Raw genomic sequence first — 21144 nt, forward strand, 5'->3', positions numbered from 1 at the left:
CCCCCTGTCTAAAAACAGGGTGTGTAAATCATCAAGCTGCCTCTGTAGGTCAGGATTCTCTTTACATAACCTATATATTCTGACAAACTGCCCTTTTACCACATTAGGAAAGACATGTCTAGGGTGCATGCTACCGTAACATAAAAGTGTATTCTTCCAACAAGGTTTTCTATATAAATTTGTGGAAAGACCACCATCCATCATCCTGGTTATTTTAACATCCAGGAAACATACTTCTCTTACAGAAATTTCTGAGGTAAATCTCAAAAAATCAGTAGTCGACTCCAAGAAACTGATAAACTCTGAGAGATCTACCTCAGTTCCTTTCCAAAATAGTAGTATGTCATCTACAAATTTTTTATATAGTAGCACTTGTTGGTAATATGCGCTACTAAACAAAAACTCCCTCTCCCAATAATGTACCACTAAGTTCGCGTAAGAATTGGCACAGGGGGTGCCCATTGCTACCCCCCACTTTTGTGCATAAAGTTTTTCACGATACATGAACACATTATTGTTGAGGATGGTATCCAATAAAGTACATATCAATAACTCTTGTTCATTCGTTACCCCTTCTGTTATTGATAGCATACTCCTAATGGCTTCTATGCCATAGTCATTGGAGATAACTGTGAATAAATTCCTTACATCTAAAGTTACCATTAAGTAAGAGGTATCTTTAAATTTATCCTTGATAGTTGATATATCATAGATTAACTGGTAGCTATCTTTTAAGATGCTCGGAATGTTACGAACAATTGGTCCTAGTGCACTCTCTACATATTGTGATATCCTTTCAGTAACCCAACCCTCACCTGCTACAATAGGCCTCATGGGGAGGGGAAAGACATTTTTATGTATTTTGGGAAGACCCTTAATACATGGTATTATGGGAAATTCAACCAGAAAAAAAACATATAACTTCTGGGTGACCTGCCTGCACATCAATAAATCATAAATATCATCATATACTTTATTAATAGTTTTCATGGGTGATCCAAAACCTATCTCTACATAAGTATTAATATCAGATAGCAAAGTCAGCATTGCATGGTCATAATCTACATCATCCATTACCACTATCCCTCCCCCCTTGTCAGCAGGTTTTATTACTATATCATTATTATAAGTTAGGTTACTTAAAGAGCCTCTCTCTTCTTGGCTTAAATTAAAGTACATGCATCTAGGTCCTTGTTTTGAAAAATATGCATAGAAATCATTCTCACATAGATTAATATAACATTCAACATTAGTTGGTATTTGTGGACAGAAAGAACTTTTGCGTTTAAAACAGTCTATCAAACAATCATTATTATTTTTATTATTAGCGTACATTAACTTTAATGCCACTGAGCGTCCAAAAAAGTCTGAGGTCGACTAAAAGTTCGCTAAGTTTACTTGCCTGAGAAGGAATGAAAGACAGTCCCTTATTTAAAAGGGAATAGTCAGCAGTAGTAAGTTCAAGTCGTGGCATTTTAGACATGTGTTGGAACAGTTCTAGTGACGCCCTAATATAATAATTGTGTTTATTAGGCTAGAATGACTAATTCAGTCAAAGACCTTCAACAAGCTGAGAAATGTGATTGGAACAATTTAACTTTTACTTAGACTAGAGTATCCTCTGTAAAACCCATACTGAGATATGTGAAGGATGAATTTACTTTCACTGCATGCTAAAGACTGCTTGAGAAACTACTTTTTGTATATAATTCTAGAGTAGGGCAATGATAGCAATGAGCACAAAACTTAAGTTCAACGTTGGAGCCTACTTTGTGTAGAGGTATAAGAAAAGCTTATTTCCAGAGAGAGGATGTACATCTTTGCCGATGCTTTAACTTATGATCAACTTAAGAAGAATGGCCAGGGAATTTGAATGGCGCGTGATACTTCTGTGATACTATATTCAGTTTTGGATAGTAGCCTTATACTATGCCATAGACTAAGCAGAGTTATCATTAGGTTGAATGTTACATTTTCTGAGACATATTATTGGCCATGAAAGTTTGAGGCTGGAGTTGGTGTTTGAACTACTAATTTTGAAGTAGATTTTAAAGAGTTCTTTTATTTCAGTTATGGACTTGTGAGGAGAAGAGGAGGGGATACTCTGAGTTCCAGGACCAAACAGTAGATTTGTGTCTTCCATAACACTTCTGGAGAGCTATTACTGACTTATAGTGAGGGTAAGTAGTTTGTATTGTTGATGTTTGATAGCATTCCTTACTAGTTCCTTAAGGCTCTGTGTTAATTGAAAATACCTGTAATTTTGCATTTGATATATTATACCCTTACTTTCCCTATAGTGATCAGAATGGTTTTAATGAGCCAGTCATGTAGAGATGAGGGAAATAGCTGATGTTAAAAAGTTTGAGGCATATGAAATTACTGTTTTATGAATGGTTTCAACAAAGTAGTTGACAACTATGTGATATGATGGGTGGACATCTAAGAAGTTCCATTTTGTGCTTTGTACAATGTTTGTTAAATTTACTAAGACTAAAGTTTGCCTGACTTTTTGCTTTCTAAGTCACTGTATGGGGGTAATCTTGTATTGTTAATAGGTGGTAAGTACAGTGTGATGGTTATTGAGTGGCTGATATAGGATCACAGTGTCCACAGTGTTTATTTGACATAAGGAAACATTAAGAATGGATTTCATTCCAGACGTCTAATGGTGCAAAGAGGCACAAGGTTGTAGTGTTGAACATGGTATTGGGAATAGTTACACATGTTGGAGGTAAAATCTAGACACAATTTTTTTTTTGATTTGCAGGTTTCAGTGAGCCATGCTATTATGCATTCTATGACTGAGCTGGATGTACTTGGGGGCATTATTAGTAGCTGCAATTTTGATAGACTAGTAGGGATCCCATTGTTTTATTATTTGATAGGCTAATAGGGCTTCCATTTTTTTATTATTTGGACATTCAGATCCTAGTAATGTGCAGTTTATTTAGTTTTTAGCAAGCATTGTGAAACCTCTAGCTGCTATGGACAATATGTTTATCCTGAACAAATTGTACCTAGCAAGTTTACTTCCGTGTTTTAATGTAGGATTTTATATTTTATTAAACATTTGTAAAAATGATGAAAGGCAGAAAATGTGATTAACATTTCAGCTTGATTGCATGTTTACTTAACTTGGATAAGCTTTCAAAATAGCTTCCAGCAGTTATCTTTAGACTACATAAGTATTGTCTTTCATAGTTCTGTCCTCATTTCTAAGTAGAAGTACAAAAGTGCCCTTGCACATCAGCCTGATCATCAGAAAATAACTGTCCTTTGTTTTCTTTTTTTCCTTCTGCATGTTTTAATCAAGTACTTGGTTACAATATGCCTTATTTTATAATGTGCAAATTAACTTAAATGTGTATAATTCTGCCACTGGAAATGGACATAAATTTGAATGCATATATTCCTAGACAGAAATCTATATCTTAAAAGAATTGCTGGATAATAGTATTTCCTTTATGTGCACACTGGAAAAATAATTTGCAAGAGAGGCATTGACTAGATCATTTCAGAAAACACAACAGAAAGCTTCATAAAAAGGTTTATTTCAAAGTGGAAGAAATATTCAGAGAGTTTTGCCTATATTACTAAGGGCAGAGTATCTCAGAAATGTGATAATATGAAAACAAATGTTTGCATCTAGAAAGTTACACTAACTAATTGATTAACTTGTGAATTTTATATTCATAATAGTGTCAAAGACACTGGCTTAGTCAATCAGCTGCAGCAGTTGATACATATTTACATAATAAGTTCATGAAAATAATTTTTTGCACATATGTTCTGCCATGATTAAGATGTTCTGATTTTATTTTGATGTATTCTTTATATTGTATATGTGCTGTAGTTTAATGCAAATTAAAATATCATGTATGGAACTTACAACTTCTTCAACTTGTCTCTTGTAAGCCTTGACCTTGAGTTGCAATTTATCCACCAAATCCTGTAGTCTCAGAATGTTCTTCTTATCTTCCTCGGTCTATATGTAGAATACAAAATGCTGAATTAAGGAACAGGTATGGTGCATGTACTTTGGTATAAACAGTTTATTCCAAGAGGGGCGCCATACCTGGTATGTGAGCTCCTTGACTTTCCTTTCATACTTGCGTACACCTTTAATAGCCTCTGCACCACGTTTCTGTTCTGCTTCAAGCTCATTTTCAAGTTCACGAACCTGTAAAGGGAAACAGCTTTAAGTACGTAACTAAATATAAAACATTACATAGGGAATGACAGATGTTACACTATGCATAATGAGAGTTATATATGACTTCTAAAAATAGCTCACCAGATGATCCTTCTGACTGATACAACTTAATAGTTTTAGCAGTAACAACTCCTAAAAGGTTATATTTAACTAATTAGTTTAAAAGTAGCAAATGGTTGCCACTGGAAGCCCAGTTCTGACATCCCAACACAATGCAATGTTGCATAACCATACCTGCATGGAAAGATATGTAACCACCACACCTCAGTCAAATTATTCTGATGGCACATAATATAGAAATGGAAATAATTAGTGAAAAAGAAGCTACAGTAGCAAGCGATGTAAAGCTGCATCAATGACACTACCTGCATTCTGAACACTGGTTGCTTATGCATGCCCTCAAACATAGGTGAACACATGTAGTCAGTATCCTACACCTTTCTGCTCTACTAACTGTTATCAAAGAGCAAGGACCTGCTGCCTCAGTTACTATCCATACTGCCCTCTTACCCATCTGAACACAGCAAGAAACTAACAGTAAGTGACAAACTGAACATTCTGAACATGCTTTTGCAGGGGCATCCCCACTGCATTCATCCTCCACACCACTGAACCTTGTGCTATTTCGAAGAGTGCCCAAACTGGAGGACAGGAAAATACATGTTTCAGATCTCTCCAAGTCAAGATCACGCAAGACACAGAATACCAGAAAAATAATATTAAAATGACAACAGGCTGCAACTGACAGCTAGCTAGCATAAATCCTGCAGTAAGTGTTCAATAAGATTCATCCGAGACATGCCAGTCAACAACTTAACTGCAGTATTTTGTACACATTGTGGGTGGGCCACATTTCCAAATGATATTCCAAAATATAGAACATTGCAACAGTCAAAATGTAACATAGTCAGAATATAAATCACTGTCCAAAGGTCTGACACTGGAACATAGGATCTGATCAGGGGTATATTCTTAAGATGTTCAGACAATAGCTTACAGCCGGTCCTTCTTTATTCACTTACAGGAACAATGCCCAGATCTTGAACTGGGATATAAATTCCAACTGACCCCCTCCCCCACACTACTGTGTGAAATTAATTGCAAAATTGCAAAAGCAGAGGAAAATGAACTGTATGGGAAGTTGTGTACACCATTTACATTTGCAATCAGAAAGAAACAACTTTCTGGTACTATTCTTATTCTTAACATCAGTATGTGGATAAAGACTTTGCTAATACTACAACATCTTACTTCATTATTCACTCACACTGTACCTAAGCTCACTTCCAACTTGGAACAATTATGTTTCTCAAAGCAGATTTGTCTGAATGTTATTGTTACAGTTCATATCATTTGCTTCATTAAATCAAATTTCCTTTTTGCTGAGTTTCAATAGTATTCAACATATAGGCAAGGAAGGGAGGTTATGTGTGTATCAGTGGATCCCGTACTGTTGAGTGAAAGCTCAAACAACCGAAGCCACATCGGCCGAACACACTTTGGTGAAAGTGCTTTTCACCGAAAAAGCACTTTCGCTAAAGTGTGTTTAAAAAAAAAACTAAAAAAAAAAATACAAAATAAAAAAAAAAACACAGAACTCACGTTTACCCCCCACACCCCCTACTTTAATTTTCTCACTCTGAGATCGCACTACAGTGAGGAAAGGGGAATATTTCCTTATCCTCACTGTGCTATGATCTCAACAATAGCCATCTCCCCACATTTTTACCCTTATTTAAGCACACTTTCGCAAAAGTGCTTTTTCAGTGAAAAGCACTTTCGCGAAAGGGTGCTCGGCCATTTCACTTTCAGTGAAATGGCCGTTCAATAAACAGTATGGATCCCATATCAATAGTTTCTTTTAATACTGTGTAGCAGACCCCGGGGTGCTATGGACCTCAATTTAGTATATAGGGGAGTATGTTGTGGTGGGTGTATTTGGCCTGTATGGGTTTCGGGAAATATGCAGTTGGTGTGCTAGTTTGTGATATGTTTCAGGATTGTGCTCTGAGATGGCTATACTGTAGAAGTTATGTTAGAACACAGAAATTAGCCTGGATTTGTATGCATGTTGAGTTACATATCTAAGGAAGTTAACTGCTTTAACGGCATATGTCACGGATAATTAGAAATTATAGCCTACATAATTAAGAAATACTTCAGAAACATAAATATAATAATAAAAAACAATGCTAGCAGAGATGCTGAGATATTATAATCCTTTTTGAATAATTGGTCAGATGCTTAAAAGAATTTAAATGCCAGTTCTTTAATAACTGAGTGAAGGATTTAAAATATTTTGAAAAAAGTTCAGATTTTTTTTTTTTTTTTTATCAAAAGTTTTCATGTGACATCATTCTTTATACAAAGACTTTTTTAAAGTTTTATCCCATCATATACACATTACTTCAAGCAAGACAGAGTCTTGTTCATTAAGCTGTTCATAATGAAATTATTTTTGATTAGCTTTACTCGGATCATTCTATTCCTCCTAGTCCTGCATCAAACTGTTTCCAACCTTTAAAAGACCAAACTCCTGGCTTATAAACTGTCCAGATTAGCAGAAAACCTCTGTGAAGTTTAGATGTGTTAATTAGAACTGTTCTTGGCATTGTGAACATTGGCTTTAGATAACTGTCACTACTGAGGTGACACCCAGAACCCATGAGCAGGAATGGGAAGAATGGACTATGGATGGATGAATTAGAAGTCTGCACTGAAATTTCTGATGTCCATGTGTAGATAAATACCCAGAACCATAAAACTAAGTTTGTTTCAATTTGAGCAGCATAAAGTACAGGGAGGTTTCTGCTGCACCACCTGCTGAGTCCTTAGCTAAAGTGTAAGATCTAGCAATGTGATGCAGCGATGGGTCCCTAGCTAAAGTGTGAGATCCAACAGTGTGAGTGCAGAGATGGGTCCCTAGCTAAAGTGTGAGATCCAACAGTGTGAGTGCAGAGATGGGTCCCTAGCTAAAGTGTAAGATCTAGCAATGTGATGCAGCGATGGGTCCCTAGCTAAAGTGAGAGATCCAACAGTGTGAGTCCAGAGATGGGTCCCTAGCTAAAGTGAGAGATCCAACAGTGTGAGTCCAGAGATGGGTCCCTAGCTAAAGTGAGAGATCCAACAGTGTGAGTCCAGAGATGGGTCCCTAGCTAAAGTGAGAGATCCAACAGTGTGAGTGCAGAGATGGGTCCCTAGCTAAAGTGAGAGATCCAACGGTGTGAGTGCAGAGATGGGTCCCTAGCTAAAGTGTGACATCTCACAGTGTGAGTGCAGAGATGGGTCCCTAGCTAAAGTGTGACATCTCACAGTGTGAGTGCAGAGATGGGTCCCTAGCTAAAGTGTGACATCTCACAGTGTGAGTGCAGAGATGGGTCCCTAGCTAAAGTGTGACATCTCACAGTGTGAGTGCAGAGATGGGTCCCTAGCTAAAGTGTGACATCTCACAGTGTGAGTGCAGAGATGGGTCCCTAGCTAAAGTGAGAGATCCAACAGTGTGAGTGCAGAGATGGGTCCCTAGCTAAAGTGAGAGATCCAACAGTGTGAGTGCAGAGATGGGTCCCTAGTAAAGTGTGAGATCCAACAGTGTGAGTGCAGAGATGGGTCCCTAGCTAAAGTGTGAGATCCAACAGTGTGAGTGCAGAGATGGGTCCCTAGCTAAAGTGTGAGATCCAACAGTGTGAGTGCAGAGATGGGTCCCTAGCTAAAGTGTGACATCTCACAGTGTGAGTCCAGAGATGGGTCCCTAGCTAAAGTGTGACATCTCACAGTGTGAGTGCAGAGATGGGTCCCTAGCTAAAGTGTGAGATCCAACAGTGTGAGTCCAGAGATGGGTCCCTAGCTAAAGTGTGACATCTCACAGTGTGAGTGCAGAGATGGGTCCCTAGCTAAAGTGTGACATCTCACAGTGTGAGTCCAGAGATGGGTCCCTAGCTAAAGTGTGACATCTCACAGTGTGAGTGCAGAGATGGGTCCCTAGCTAAAGTGTGACATCTCACAGTGTGAGTCTAGAGATGGGTCCCTAGCTAACGTGTGAGATCCAATAATGTGAGTGCAGAGATGGGTCTCCAGATAAAGTGTGAGATCCAACAGTGTGAGTCCAGAGATGGGTCTCTAGCTAACATATGAGATCCAACAATGGGAGTGCAGAGATGGGTCCCTAGATAAAGTGTGAGATCCAGCAATGTGAGTGCAGAGATGGGTCCCTAGCTAAAGTGTGAGATCCAACAGTGTGAGTCCAGAGATGGATCCCTAGCTAAACTGTGAGATCCAGCAATGTGAGTGCAGAGATGGGTCCCCAGCTAAAGTGTGAAATCCAACAGTGTGAGTGCATCGATGGGTCCCCAGTTAAAGTGTGAGATCTAACAGTGTGAGTGCAGAGATGGGTCCCCGCTAAAGTGTGAGATCCAACAGTGTGAGTCCAGAGATGGATCCCTAACTAAAGTGTGAGATCCAGCAATGTGAGTGCAGAGATGGTCCCCAACTAAAGTGTGAGATCCAACAGTGTGAGTGCAGAGATGGGTCCCCGCTAAAGTGTGAGATCCAACAGTGTGAGTCCAGAGATGGGTCCCTAGTTAAAGTGTGAGATCCAACATTGTGAGTCCAGAGATGGGTCCCTAGCTAAAGTGTGAGATACAACAGTGTGAGTCCAGAGATGGGTCCCTAACTAATGCGTGAGATCCAACAATGTGAGTGCAGAGATGGGTCCCTAGATAAAGTGTGAGATCCAGCAATGCGAGTGCAGAGATGGGTCCCTAGCTAAAGTGTGAGATCCAACAGTGTGAGTCCAGAGATGGGTCCCCAGCTAAATTGTGAGATCCAGCAATGTGAGTCCAGAGATGGGTCCCTAGCTACCGTGTGAGATCCAACAATGTGAGTGCAGAGATGGGTCCCTAGCTAAAGTGTGAGATCCAACAGTGTGAGTCCAGAGATGGGTCCCCAGCTAAAGTGTGAGATCCAGCAATGTGAGTCCAGAGATGGGTCCCTATCTACCGTGTGAGATCCAACAATGTGAGTGCAGAGATGGGTCCCTAGCTAAAGTGTAAGATCCAACAGTGTGAGCCCAGAGATGGGTTCCTAGCTAACATGTGAGATCAAGCTGTATGACTGCAGAGATGGGTCCCCAGCTAAAGTGTGAGATCCAACAGTGTGAGTGCAGGGATTCAAACAGCAAAAAGGCAAATTTTAAAACTCTCTATTACACTTTTCCAGAATTTTTTTAGGGGAAGGAGGTCTTTGCCTCCTTGCTCCATCCCCCCCCCCCCCCAGTGACTCCTATGTACTAGTGGTGGCATCACTGTACTTTAGAAAACAGAGAATATTTGGAGCTACCACAGCCCAGATTTAGTTTAAATTGGCTACATTCACACAAGTGTCTGCAGATCTTTGGATTGCAGTTACTGTACACAGACTTCCAATAATCGGGTCTATATTATAACATCAAAGTCTTACAACTTCGAATGTTATAATATCGAACCCAGTAGAGCGAAACACCAGAAAACCGAACAGTCAGAATAGCAAATTTTTTCCCAGGGAAAAAATTTGCTGTTCTGACAAACATACACAAAACACAAGCACACCAAAATAAATAATCCACACACACTTCACAAAACCCTACACTAAACCATACATACACCACTAGCTATCCACTTACCTTAACCCAACCCTAACCCTAAGGTCCGTCACTATCGCACACTCATCTTACCCGCACCCTAACTCTAACTCACCTACCCCACCCTAACCCTCATGTCCACACAATCGCACACTTACCTGACCTGCGCCCTAACCCTAACTCACCTAAACCCCGCCCAATCCCACACTCACCTTCATTCACATACTTACCTTAACCCGGTCCATAACCTTCGATCCACAGTCGAGGAAATAGCGAAGCTGCAGAAATGGCCCACCGAATACTTTCCCTAGGAAAGTATTCTGTGTTCTGCAGCTTCGCTATTTCCAGTGTGTGCTCTACTGGGTTCGATATTATAACATTCAAAGTTGTAAGACTTCGATGTTATAATATAGACCCCAATAATCATCACCAGTTTCTATCCGCTACTGGGAAATGTGGCTTTTGTTTCTTTATTTTAGATTTGTAAAGAGATCTGAAATTGTTATGATACTCCAAACACTAAACTGTGACAGAAAAAAGGCACTAACCCGTTAGAGTCCTGTCGACAGGTCATGTATACTGAAAAAAGTAATCTGTGTGGGTACAGAATTCTGTAGAGTAATTTAGGACAGAATGAGTGCAAGGGTCAGCTTAGGACTTTAACAAACATAAAGTGTTTTAGGGCTTCTAGAAATATATAGCAAGACTTTCAAAGCCATAAAATTAGTAAATACGACAAAGCACATACTCGAGTTTCCAGTTTCTGGAGCTGTTTCTTTCCACCCTTCAGTGCTAACTGCTCTGCTTCATCCAGACGATGTTGAAGGTCCTTGACTGACTGGTCCAGGTTCTTCTTCATCCTCTCCAGGTGGGCACTGGTGTCCTGTTCCTTCTTCAGCTCCTCAGCCATCATGGCTGCCTGCAGGTGATATTTCAAGACATGTCAGAAGCATATCAGTGATTTTTAGTATGATTCAAGTGGAAGTTTTATTTTTTATAACGGAACATAAAGAATGTTGCTGTTGCTGTTGTTGGTCTTTCGGCTTTTCTTGGTTAGGGGTCGCTAATATACTAAAAATGTAAGTTGGAAATGTATTGCTGTATATGTCAAATATTACACCTGGCACAACTTAATTTACAGAACAGTTAAGACTTACATCTGTGATGGCCTTCTTTGCCTTTTCTTCTGCATTCCTTGCTTCCTGCATTGCTTCATCTACTTCACTTTGAAGATTAGAAATGCCAGCTTCTAGTTTTTTCTTTGAAGCAATAAGACTGGTATTCTGGTAGGAAAATAATATTAATTTAATGACATTAGTTTAGCATTCCTATAGTCTAAAAATGATCACAATTTTTATTAGTACATACTGAGCCCTACCTGAGAGTGCAGAAGCTGTGCTCGTTCACTAGTATCCAGGAGCTCCTGTTCAGCCACTTTCCGAGCTCTTTCTGTCTGTTCTAATGCAGCTCTCAGTTCCTCTATCTCAGCCTGCATGAGGTTACTTCTACGCTCTACCATGGCAACCTGTTCCTTCAAATCTTCATTACTCCTAAGGACATCATCTAAATGTAGCTGTGCGTCCTTAAAAAGTGAAACAATTTATCACTTACTGCCAGTATACAGACTGGCAAAGCCTCATATGCAATACTATAGAGTCAAAGTGTTCTAATATATATATAGCATTGTTTTGTTGCTTAAATGAAACACCTGATACAGAATATGCAACAGAAAGGCAAGTCATAATAAACTGACAGTTTGTATACCCTTTTCTCAAATGTTTTTGTTTTAACAGTAGCTGTTGTTACTAACAAGTAGTAAACTAATTTAAAGAATTTACGTTTGACATGTTCATGATGGCCTAGTTACAGTTTCTTGTCATCTGCTGTGACAATGAGGAGATAACTATTGATTTTTTAAATCTGATCAGACTTTACTTGTTTAAAGACTCGACATAAAACTGCATGAAAAACAGTGTATTGTTTTGAAGTATTGCATTGGAGAGATGCTTCATGAACAACACTAGCTATGCTATGAATGATGTTTTTTTTACCTTGAGCTGATTCTGTACATTTCGAAGCTGCTTTTGTGCTTCTGCAGCCTGGCGATTTGCATGGCTTAACTGAATTTCCATTTCATTGAGATCACCTTCCATTTTCTTTTTCATTCTTAGGGCTTCATTTCTGCTTCTGGCTTCAGCATCTAATGAACGCTGCATCGTTTCCACAACCCGTTGATGATTTCTTTTCATCTGTTCAATTTCCTCATCCTTCTCAGCAATTCTTCTGTCAACATCAGATTTCACCTGATTTAATTCAGCCTGAATACGTACAAATTTAGCTTCTTCATGCTCCAGGGATGCCTAAAATTCAATGCAAATCAGTAACCATATTAGTTAGTGACATTATTTAAGGTTAAAATCGTATCCCTATTTTCAGTTAAACAGCATTTATTTTGGATGCCCATTTCTTAGGGCACTTGCCTCAGCTTCTTCCAATGCAGTCTGAATGTCAAACTTTTCTTGTTCAACTAACTTTTTAGCTTTCTCTAGCTCATGGATATTCTTGCCAGATTCCCCAAGCTGCTCAGTTAGATCGGAAATGTCCTCTGTGAAAGGAAGATAAACTCAGATAAATTCTTTAAAGTAAAAAGAGAAAAAAAAAATTAAATGCACATTGAAGTACAGCTTAACTGTTCGTAACAAAAATGTAAAAAGTTTATTGCAAGTGCTACTTTTGGCTGGCAGTTATTGCAATCAATTAAGGTAAGTAATGTGTTCTTCTAGTCTAAGCTTGATCCCCTCAGCCTCAGTTTACCTGCTGTGAGCAACTTAGCTACTCAGGCAACGTTCCCAGGTCGTATCTAAAATGGGGCACTTGTGACCCTTGGGCTTACCTTGTTAAAGACAATACAAGAAGAAAATAAAAAAAAAAAAACATAAATGGAATACCCCATAGAACTGTTGATAAAAACAAAGCCTATATTTCTCAAGGCAACTGCCACACAGATTATTTCCATGTATGACTACACCATCTCACAGTTATACAACAAGGGCAATGGAGTAACTGAAGTATTAGAGCCTTTAATACTGTAGTACTTATGTCTGTTAGAGAAGACATCACACGTAACACTGAGTAACTGCAGCAAGGCCATAAAATAAAGACTGTCACAGGGAACAACATGAACTTGTAGCACTATAATTCCTCAGTGGTGTTAACAGTCATGCGCTATAATGGGAAGATAACAGATAATGGTTTTGGCTACATACAATATTAAATGCTATCTAAAATATATAAATACATGTATAAATCAGTGAATATCTAATAGCTTTGTTTAAGAAATCTTGCATATAGCCATCTTTGCTATTACTTGTTACATGAAATACCTGTAAACAATAAACCCGTCATTCCTGACTTTTCCATATTCATAAAGGTTACCAGATGAACAAATGTATACAAAACAGTAAGCTAATATAAAATGTAGCAAAAATAGAAATAACATTCAAAATCCACATATGAAGCCCCATCCAAAAAATGATGGTCCCTGACGGGTAAGGCCGAAAATTCCATTAAGGAATTAATGTATACCCAAAAATCATACTACCAGCTACCTGAAATCTCACTCTGGAATGTCCAAAAGCTCATCTCAACCAACTAAACAAAAGAGATGGTCAGTAAAAGCCAAACTGTTCTTTTAGTTAGGTTAGTCCATGTGTAGGCAAGGAATTGTACACTAATGATACCACCTTAGCAAGGGGTTTTCTGTTGACTTGATACCTGGCACAGAGTATATAATGCAGAAGTAATCAGGGTAGGCAGTACAACCCCTGTTAGGGCCCTGGCTGTACAAGTTATGCATAGGTTACTAACAGTCTTGCTCAGGGAGTTATAATTGAAGAGCTTTACGGTACTCAAACACAGGAAGCTCACATGTACTTACCCCAGCAGATACATTTCTCAGAATAATCTAATGGCATTTCAATAATCATAAAAACTGTAACAACAGAGTGACGAACCTAATATGTTAGTCCAGCAAAAGATAGATTTCCTAGATATTTTTATTGGTTTACAAGAATCAGCTGTGTGCAACCTAAATGTAATCCTGTGGGAATGTTTATGTGAAGTCAGTCCTGCAGGCTGGACTGCTGTTTCAGAACTTGCTTCTGTCATGGTTCAGTTTCAGCCCATTCAGTAGCATCAGATGTTGGTAGCACTGATAGCATCAGTGCAGTGAGGGGCAAAAGAGTAGATGCAGCTGGGTATCAGATGGCATCAGTGCAGCCAGGGGCAAAAGGGTAACTACAGCTGGGTATCATGTGAAAAGCAGTGATACCTCAAAGAATGGCTTCTTAGAAAGAACCCCACTAGTCACAAATATACAGTTTCACCTCTAGGATGTTTTCAAGGAATATAAACAGACAGGAAATAAACAAGGGCAAAATGCAGCAACTTGTCAGGATAGCTGGTGATTTTTCTTTTGTCCAGCTTATGATTTGGATGATTTTTGTAATGGGTAAATGGTTATGCATTTATCATGAAAACTTAATGCAGATTATACAACCAAAGGGTAGACAGCCTTGTACTAAAAAGTAGAGTCATTTAAAGAAGTGTAGTCATAGAAATGATGGTGATAGTGGAGGAGGGCAGATTTGTAAGTGGCTATTTTACACTGGAGGCAAGCAAAATAAATGAAGACTGGGGAATAAGGCACTGTCAGCAGGATTGATAATCCCTATCATAAGTGATATTACAGATACTGAAAGGCACCCATTAGGGATAATTACATATTCATCATAAATGGATTTACTGTAAACCATATTGCCAATGAAGTTTCACTGTCAACAAATTCAACAGTGTTAAACAAACTGAAATGCATAAATACAATAATTTATTTATTTATGCAGTGCCATTTGTCTACAAGAAATGTCTGACTGAGCAGTGTCCTTTTGCTGCAGATGTCCCCAGAGAAACGCTTCAGTATACAGATATCATGGGCATCATTTGCATTGTGTCATCATTTACAGTCACTTTAATTCAATTCAATATGATAAAAATAATCTATTGAAGAAAGAGAAAATGTTAACTCCACCAACAGAACATGAAGCAGTTTAGGAAGAGAAAGAAGGAAAGAAAGAAAACAACATGAAGCCAAAAACATTCACCGTAGCAAAAGAAATGCTGTACAAAATATCTGTCAAGAATGTTTTGACCTAAGAGGTAAATCTGAAGCTACAGTACACAGAAGCAGAATACATGAGTACAAAATGCTTATGGAAATAGAAATGAAACACACATACACAAATTCCACATACCCCAAACTGAATAAAGGTAGCAAGGATTGGTGCCAACTAAACCAACTTCATACAATAATTACGACTGACATATTTTTTTCAGCTCTTGGGCGATGCCACCAAACTGATTACCCTTGTGTGCAGTTTACGTACACATAAAGTATAGTCTCAACTAATAGTGATGTGGAGCATTACTGCTGGCATATATGTGTTTTTCACTTTTTTGAGATGCCATCAGCATCCTTACTGTTGTGAATATTTTTGAGGCTGTGTTACTTGTAAAGCAGTATACATGGTTATGAAACACTGCACTAACGTAAGCCTCCTCATCTGAATGTATTTATCAGGCAGAACTCAGCATAGGTGTTATACAGTGTTTGCATCTGTTTACAATCTTGACCACATAATAGAACATAACAGTTTTAACAGAAGGGGCCCTTAAATGAATAACTCCAGGTACAAAAGTAGTTCCAGATGATTCATTCTGAGCTAAGTACTAAACGTACAAGCACAAACACAAAACTGGCTCAAGAAAACCAAAGATTGTCATTTTTTTTATTCTATCTGAAGAAGCACTCTGCATGAAAGCTTGTACCTTTTTTAAATATTTTAAAATAAAGCCATAATTCATTTTCTTTTTCTCGGGACAATTATATGTTTTTCAGTTAAATGACCAAAAGTCCACACACTTAAAAAATTATAAACTTGCATAACAATCAGTAAAAATGGGTAAAGGATTTATTTTACATTAAAATATACTGCAAAACATTTCATTACCATATATACATTACTAAATGTAGAATTAAAATTGCAGAAATAATGCCCATTGTATAGGTGCAATAAAGCACTTGGGGCATGGGACAGGTATTACTGCAGAATGAGGGAATGTAACACATTCAGCCTCACACACCCTTGAGCATATGGTAATACCTATTCCATACACACCCCTTCGTGCCTTACCACATAAATACATATATACTACCTCTGTGATAACTGTTCCTCAGAATAAAGAGAATTCTCCAAGTTACTACAATCTTCATCCTGGAATGAAACATCTGAACATGTATGTGTTTAGCTTTAGCTGCATAACAGTGTAACAAAGCTTTGCTGACACTGATATAACCTTCGTGCTGTCATGTAGCATTCTGTGACAGAAAAATCTGTGCTTAGGAGCCTGGATAGTGGCTGAAAAAGATTGTAGGAACAGCTCATTTATCTGATAAAGAATAAAGAATAAATAAATACATGCATGCGTATAAAAATAAAGAAATAACATTCGGTAAGTAGTGCACAAAGATAGTTGCACATTACTCTTCATACTTTCAGTGTTCAACATCTCTGTGCTGCTTTTCTGTCTGTCTGGCTCTTGATTTGGGAAATAGGTGAAGCAAACAGTACTTTTAACAGAGGCAATGTGAGACTGTACTGCAAGTGAATGAATAAATTAAAATGGAAGGAGGAAATTGTAGGTGATGCCTTTATTGGTTATCTGAGCAAACGGTGGTGTGATTGCCAAAAAACAATGAATTAATCACTAGAAAAGATCTGAGTCACAATTTTTTTTCTAAGAGACAGACGTGGCAATTTGGACAATTTGGAACAGGAGTTTGAATTCATTGTTTGTAAGAATGTCTTACTGGTACCAGAAATGCTTACCCCTCCCTGACTGTTTTCAAGAATGTGATTATAGTCCTGTGGACCAATGTCAGCACCGACAATATAAATGAAATCAAATGTTTACTAATCAAAGCTGCAGACTAGCAGTCCTACCAACTACTTTGGCCATGTTTACATTTTACCTCCATGATTTAGACCAAAATTATTCAGGGTTGCTATTAATCCAGCATTGTATTTAATTCCTATAAAAAATGAAGTACTGTGACACATTGTTATTTCTGTCTGACTTGTAACCATTCTTATGTCATAAGAGGAATCTTTGGGAAACATATACTCCATTAATACCAAACCCGGCGGATAAAATATATTAACATGTCAGCTGGTAACTTACGTTGTAGATTCCTATTCTCCCTTTTCATAGTTTCAAGCTGGTCCAAAGACTCTTCATAAGCATTCTTAACTTTAAAGAGTTCTGTGCCCAGAGAACGTGACTCCTTCAGGGCTGCATCCAACTCTGCCTGACCCTCTTCATACTTCTGTTTCCATTCGGAGAGAATCTATAAATGAAGCGTTTTTATTTTTAGATAACTGCAAAGTCTAAGTAAAGTATTACCAAGAGTAAAATTGCTACATTGTTACCTTATCAAAGTTCCTCTGTTTCTTGTCCAGAGCTGCGGCTGCTGCGTTTGATCTTTCTACATCCAGCATGAGATCTTCTACTTCATTCTGCAGCCTCACTTTTGTCTTCTCCAGTGAGGCACACTTGGAATTTACAGCCTCAATCTGTTCTTCTGCTTCCTGTAGACGCTGTGCTAGCTTTTTCCTACAAAGGGTATCAGGTCTCAAAATTATATGGATAGACAGAATGACATAGTAATATATAACAAGGCAAATGAATGGATTTGAAGATGCATGTATGAAGTAGAAATACAGAGACATTTGGAAAATGTGTAAAAAAAGGAAGTAACAACAGTGGAAGAAAGAAAAAAATCAAAAATCAACAAATAAATGTAGAGAAGGAATCAGATGAAAGATAAGTGTGCAGGTATTAGCAATAACATTCTCATTTGATAATACTTTCATGTGTGTGTGTGTGTATCTCTCTCTCTCTCTATATATATATATATATATATATATATATATATATATATATAAACACACACACATATGCACATTGCAGCTATGAATTTGATATAATGTCATTTTTGTCGACACCTGCTTAGTCAACCAAATTTGATTGACTAAGAAGATGGCTGACTGGTGTGCATGACTGCACAATTCTCAGTGTTGGTGACTATGCCATTTCCCTTGATATTGTTGTGATCATGGGGTTAGTATATATAATTAACAAGAGGTATGGGGAGAGCAGCCTCTCATATTGTGGTGAATGGGCCTTGTTCCCCTGAAAAAATAATTTTTTTGTTTTTTTTTTTTGTTAATTTTGCTTGCAATGATGTTATTACTTGGCATGTCTATAATAAAGTGTCAATGTTTGCATTGTTGGCATTTTGTGGTCAGTGTTTTAAACATCAATGTCTAGGCTTTTCAATTATTTTCACTAGGCCCATATATATAATCAAAGAATGGTTCCATTTAGGCTCAGCTATAACTTCACTTGAATAATTTATTATGTCTAAGTGTAATATGAATGAAACAGGGGCTTCTGTCACTCTGGTCCCAATAACAGTGTACATTGTGCTTACTGCAGACATTGTTTTAATTATTAGAATTTTTAAATACCTACATTCTAGCTTCCAAAGACATAAACAATATTAATAGCAATCTTAAATCATAAATGAAAGACATAAAGCTTAGCTTTACTTATTTTTGCCAAAAAATGGAGTATAGGTAATATACTTTGCTTCTTCAAGTTCGTCTGTTTTCTGAATGGCATCTGTTTCATATTTTGTTCTCCACTGAGCAACGTCTATGTTGGCCTTAGACAATGATCGCTGAAGTTCAGCCTTGGCTTCCTGTTCTTCTTCATACTGTTCTCGGAGCAGTTCACAGTCATGGCGGGAAGACTGCAGAGCATGGGCCAGGGCATTCTTTGCCTTTAAAAGTTTTAGAAAGAGTACATATAAGTGGCTATGCTCTAAAGGGAATTCACACACACACACACACACACACACACACACACACACACACACACATACACTGAGAGACTGAGTAAGAACATTCATCGGCAATGATATGCCAATAATGTGACATTCTGTGAAAAAGAAACTGAAACGAATTACACAAATTGTATCATCAAAGTTTGCATTTACAGTACTAAGTATAGAAAGTGACTACATCTCATATAATAAGAACTTCTTCCTCATTAAGTTATTTAGTGTTGTACCAATATTGTATATTTACTGTCACACAAAAATCATATTCTAATAAAGCCATCAGTTTTCTCTTGTTTACTATGTAGCAATTTCCCATGATAAAATTGCTGTGTTGTTGTATTTACCTTTATGTCTAGTGTGATTTTTGTATAACTATTACCTGCCCACTAATTTTAACAAACTTTAACATTTTTTTGGACATATGTATCTTATTTCATTATATGCTGTTTCTTTGACTCTCCAGTATGCAGACTGTACCACATGTAGGATTGTGAAGATACTCCAAGAGGCAAAATGTCTTCTGTATAAGAAATGCAAAAGATGTGCTGGAAAAGAGGAAGATGCACAGTACAAGGAGAAAGGCAGAAAGGTAACAAAGCAGGTAAGAGAGCAAAGGCATAGACTGAAAGGAAGTTAGCCGAATGGGTGAAGAACAGGGACCAATTTTACCCACTCCCCTCTTACTCTAATATGCTTCCTACATACAGATTTCACGTGTGACTTTTATTCAAAAATCCTCCACAAATGACCTTTCTACGTATACACATGCACTTCTTTTTCTTGTTTCCTACCTCCCTATCTCCATTTAATTTTTAGCCCCATTTCCAAATATCTTTCTCCCTGCCATACTGCTTTGCACTATATCCATTCATAATCACAACCATTCCTAACAGTATCTCTCTATTCCACATTGCATATTTTACTTTTTTTAAATAAACTCTCATTTCTTCTTATTTTGACTATACCATTATACTCTTCTCTTTCATTCCCTTCTATTCTTTACATGCCAGAGAAGATAGCAGGACAACCTAACTCTCTTCTTTTATAGAAAATAATTATCTCCTTACCTATCCAATATCAACTTTCAGAATCCACCATTATTAAATATCCTACTGCTTTGCAACTTCTTGCTCTTTTTCTTTGCTACGTCCCCACTACCTGACATCTATAAAATTCACATTTCTGTACTTAATTATGCTACTTTTCATCTTATCCTCTATTCTTCCCCTCCTACTGTGTCATCTTTCATCCTTCCACGACTCAATAATATGTTTCAACACCTCTCCAACACTGTCCCAAGTGTTTATCCATACTTTCTGTTTACATTCTCCACATATTGCACCAAACCTATTTAATATTGTCACTCGACTTTATTCCAGATGTAGACTGATCAACTGCACTTCAACTCAAACCAAAACAAAATTAACTACAAGAATCATCTCCAAATAATTCCCCAAAATATTAAAATCCTTCTAGGAGATATATACCTTAATCCTTGCCCTACCTATCATAATGAACAGAAAGATAATTTTCTCCCCCCACTCTTCTCTAACCCAACAACAGCCAACCCCCAACCCTGGTGATCTAATTTTTGCTGTAATAAATGTTAGAAGTATAAGAAATAAACTGGTGAACTACATGCCTAGATTACCCAACATAAGCCTGATGTTCTGGCTGTAACTGAATCTTGGCTTAAGCCCAGAATAAATGAATCTGAAGTTATGCCTCCTGGCTATAATATCAACCGTAATTACCATATAAATAGGAAAGGTGATGGAATTGCTTTAATATTTCCCAACACGTACCACATTTCCCCTTACAGCAAGCCAATAGCAAAATTCAGTTCAGCACAGCTTCTTACTGTTTTCCTCCAAAATAAACAATTATAAACAATTATCTATTACTGTCCCTTACATCCCTCCTGGCAACAATACAGCTCTACCTCAACTTAAACCCCTCTTCAGATAACTCACCACTCAAAACTGCAATAAAGTTCAACTCTTATTTTATAGATAGTATAGCATCTCTAACCAAGGATTCGTCAATATTTAATCCCAACCCTGCCTAACAGCCACATATCACCACATCCACTTTCATCTTCAAACCTGTGCCTACATCTTATATAAAACAACTCTTAACCAAATGTAAACCATGTTCTTCTTCAGCTAATGACCTTCCAAGTGAGTTCCTAAAAATAGCAGCCAACAGCATTGCCTACCCTGTGTCAATCCTTAATAATAGGTCAGTCCAGCAATCCCATGTTCCATCTCACTGGAAAAAGTCACACATTATTCC

General features: G+C 37.7%; 1 protein-coding gene across 1 annotated transcript in view; it reads right to left on the reverse strand.

The window, feature by feature from the left end:
• The window catches only part of LOC122789100 (myosin heavy chain, skeletal muscle, adult-like), a 145067-nt gene that overhangs the window by 9036 nt on the left and 114887 nt on the right, over positions 1–21144 (reverse strand). Inside the window, exons 30-39 of the mRNA XM_044056299.1 lie at positions 18593–18789; positions 17375–17558; positions 17127–17292; positions 12311–12435; positions 11882–12190; positions 11209–11412; positions 10988–11113; positions 10579–10749; positions 4079–4183; positions 3893–3988 (exon numbers count right to left, since the gene is read on the reverse strand). Of these exons, the coding sequence (XP_043912234.1) occupies positions 3893–3988; positions 4079–4183; positions 10579–10749; positions 10988–11113; positions 11209–11412; positions 11882–12190; positions 12311–12435; positions 17127–17292; positions 17375–17558; positions 18593–18789 (1683 nt within the window). The remainder of the gene's footprint in view (positions 1–3892; positions 3989–4078; positions 4184–10578; positions 10750–10987; positions 11114–11208; positions 11413–11881; positions 12191–12310; positions 12436–17126; positions 17293–17374; positions 17559–18592; positions 18790–21144) is intronic.

This window comes from Protopterus annectens, chromosome 14.part0, assembly GCF_019279795.1.
Source record: "Protopterus annectens isolate FY-2018-M chromosome 14.part0, PAN1.0, whole genome shotgun sequence".
Taxonomy (NCBI): Eukaryota; Metazoa; Chordata; order Ceratodontiformes; family Protopteridae; genus Protopterus; species Protopterus annectens.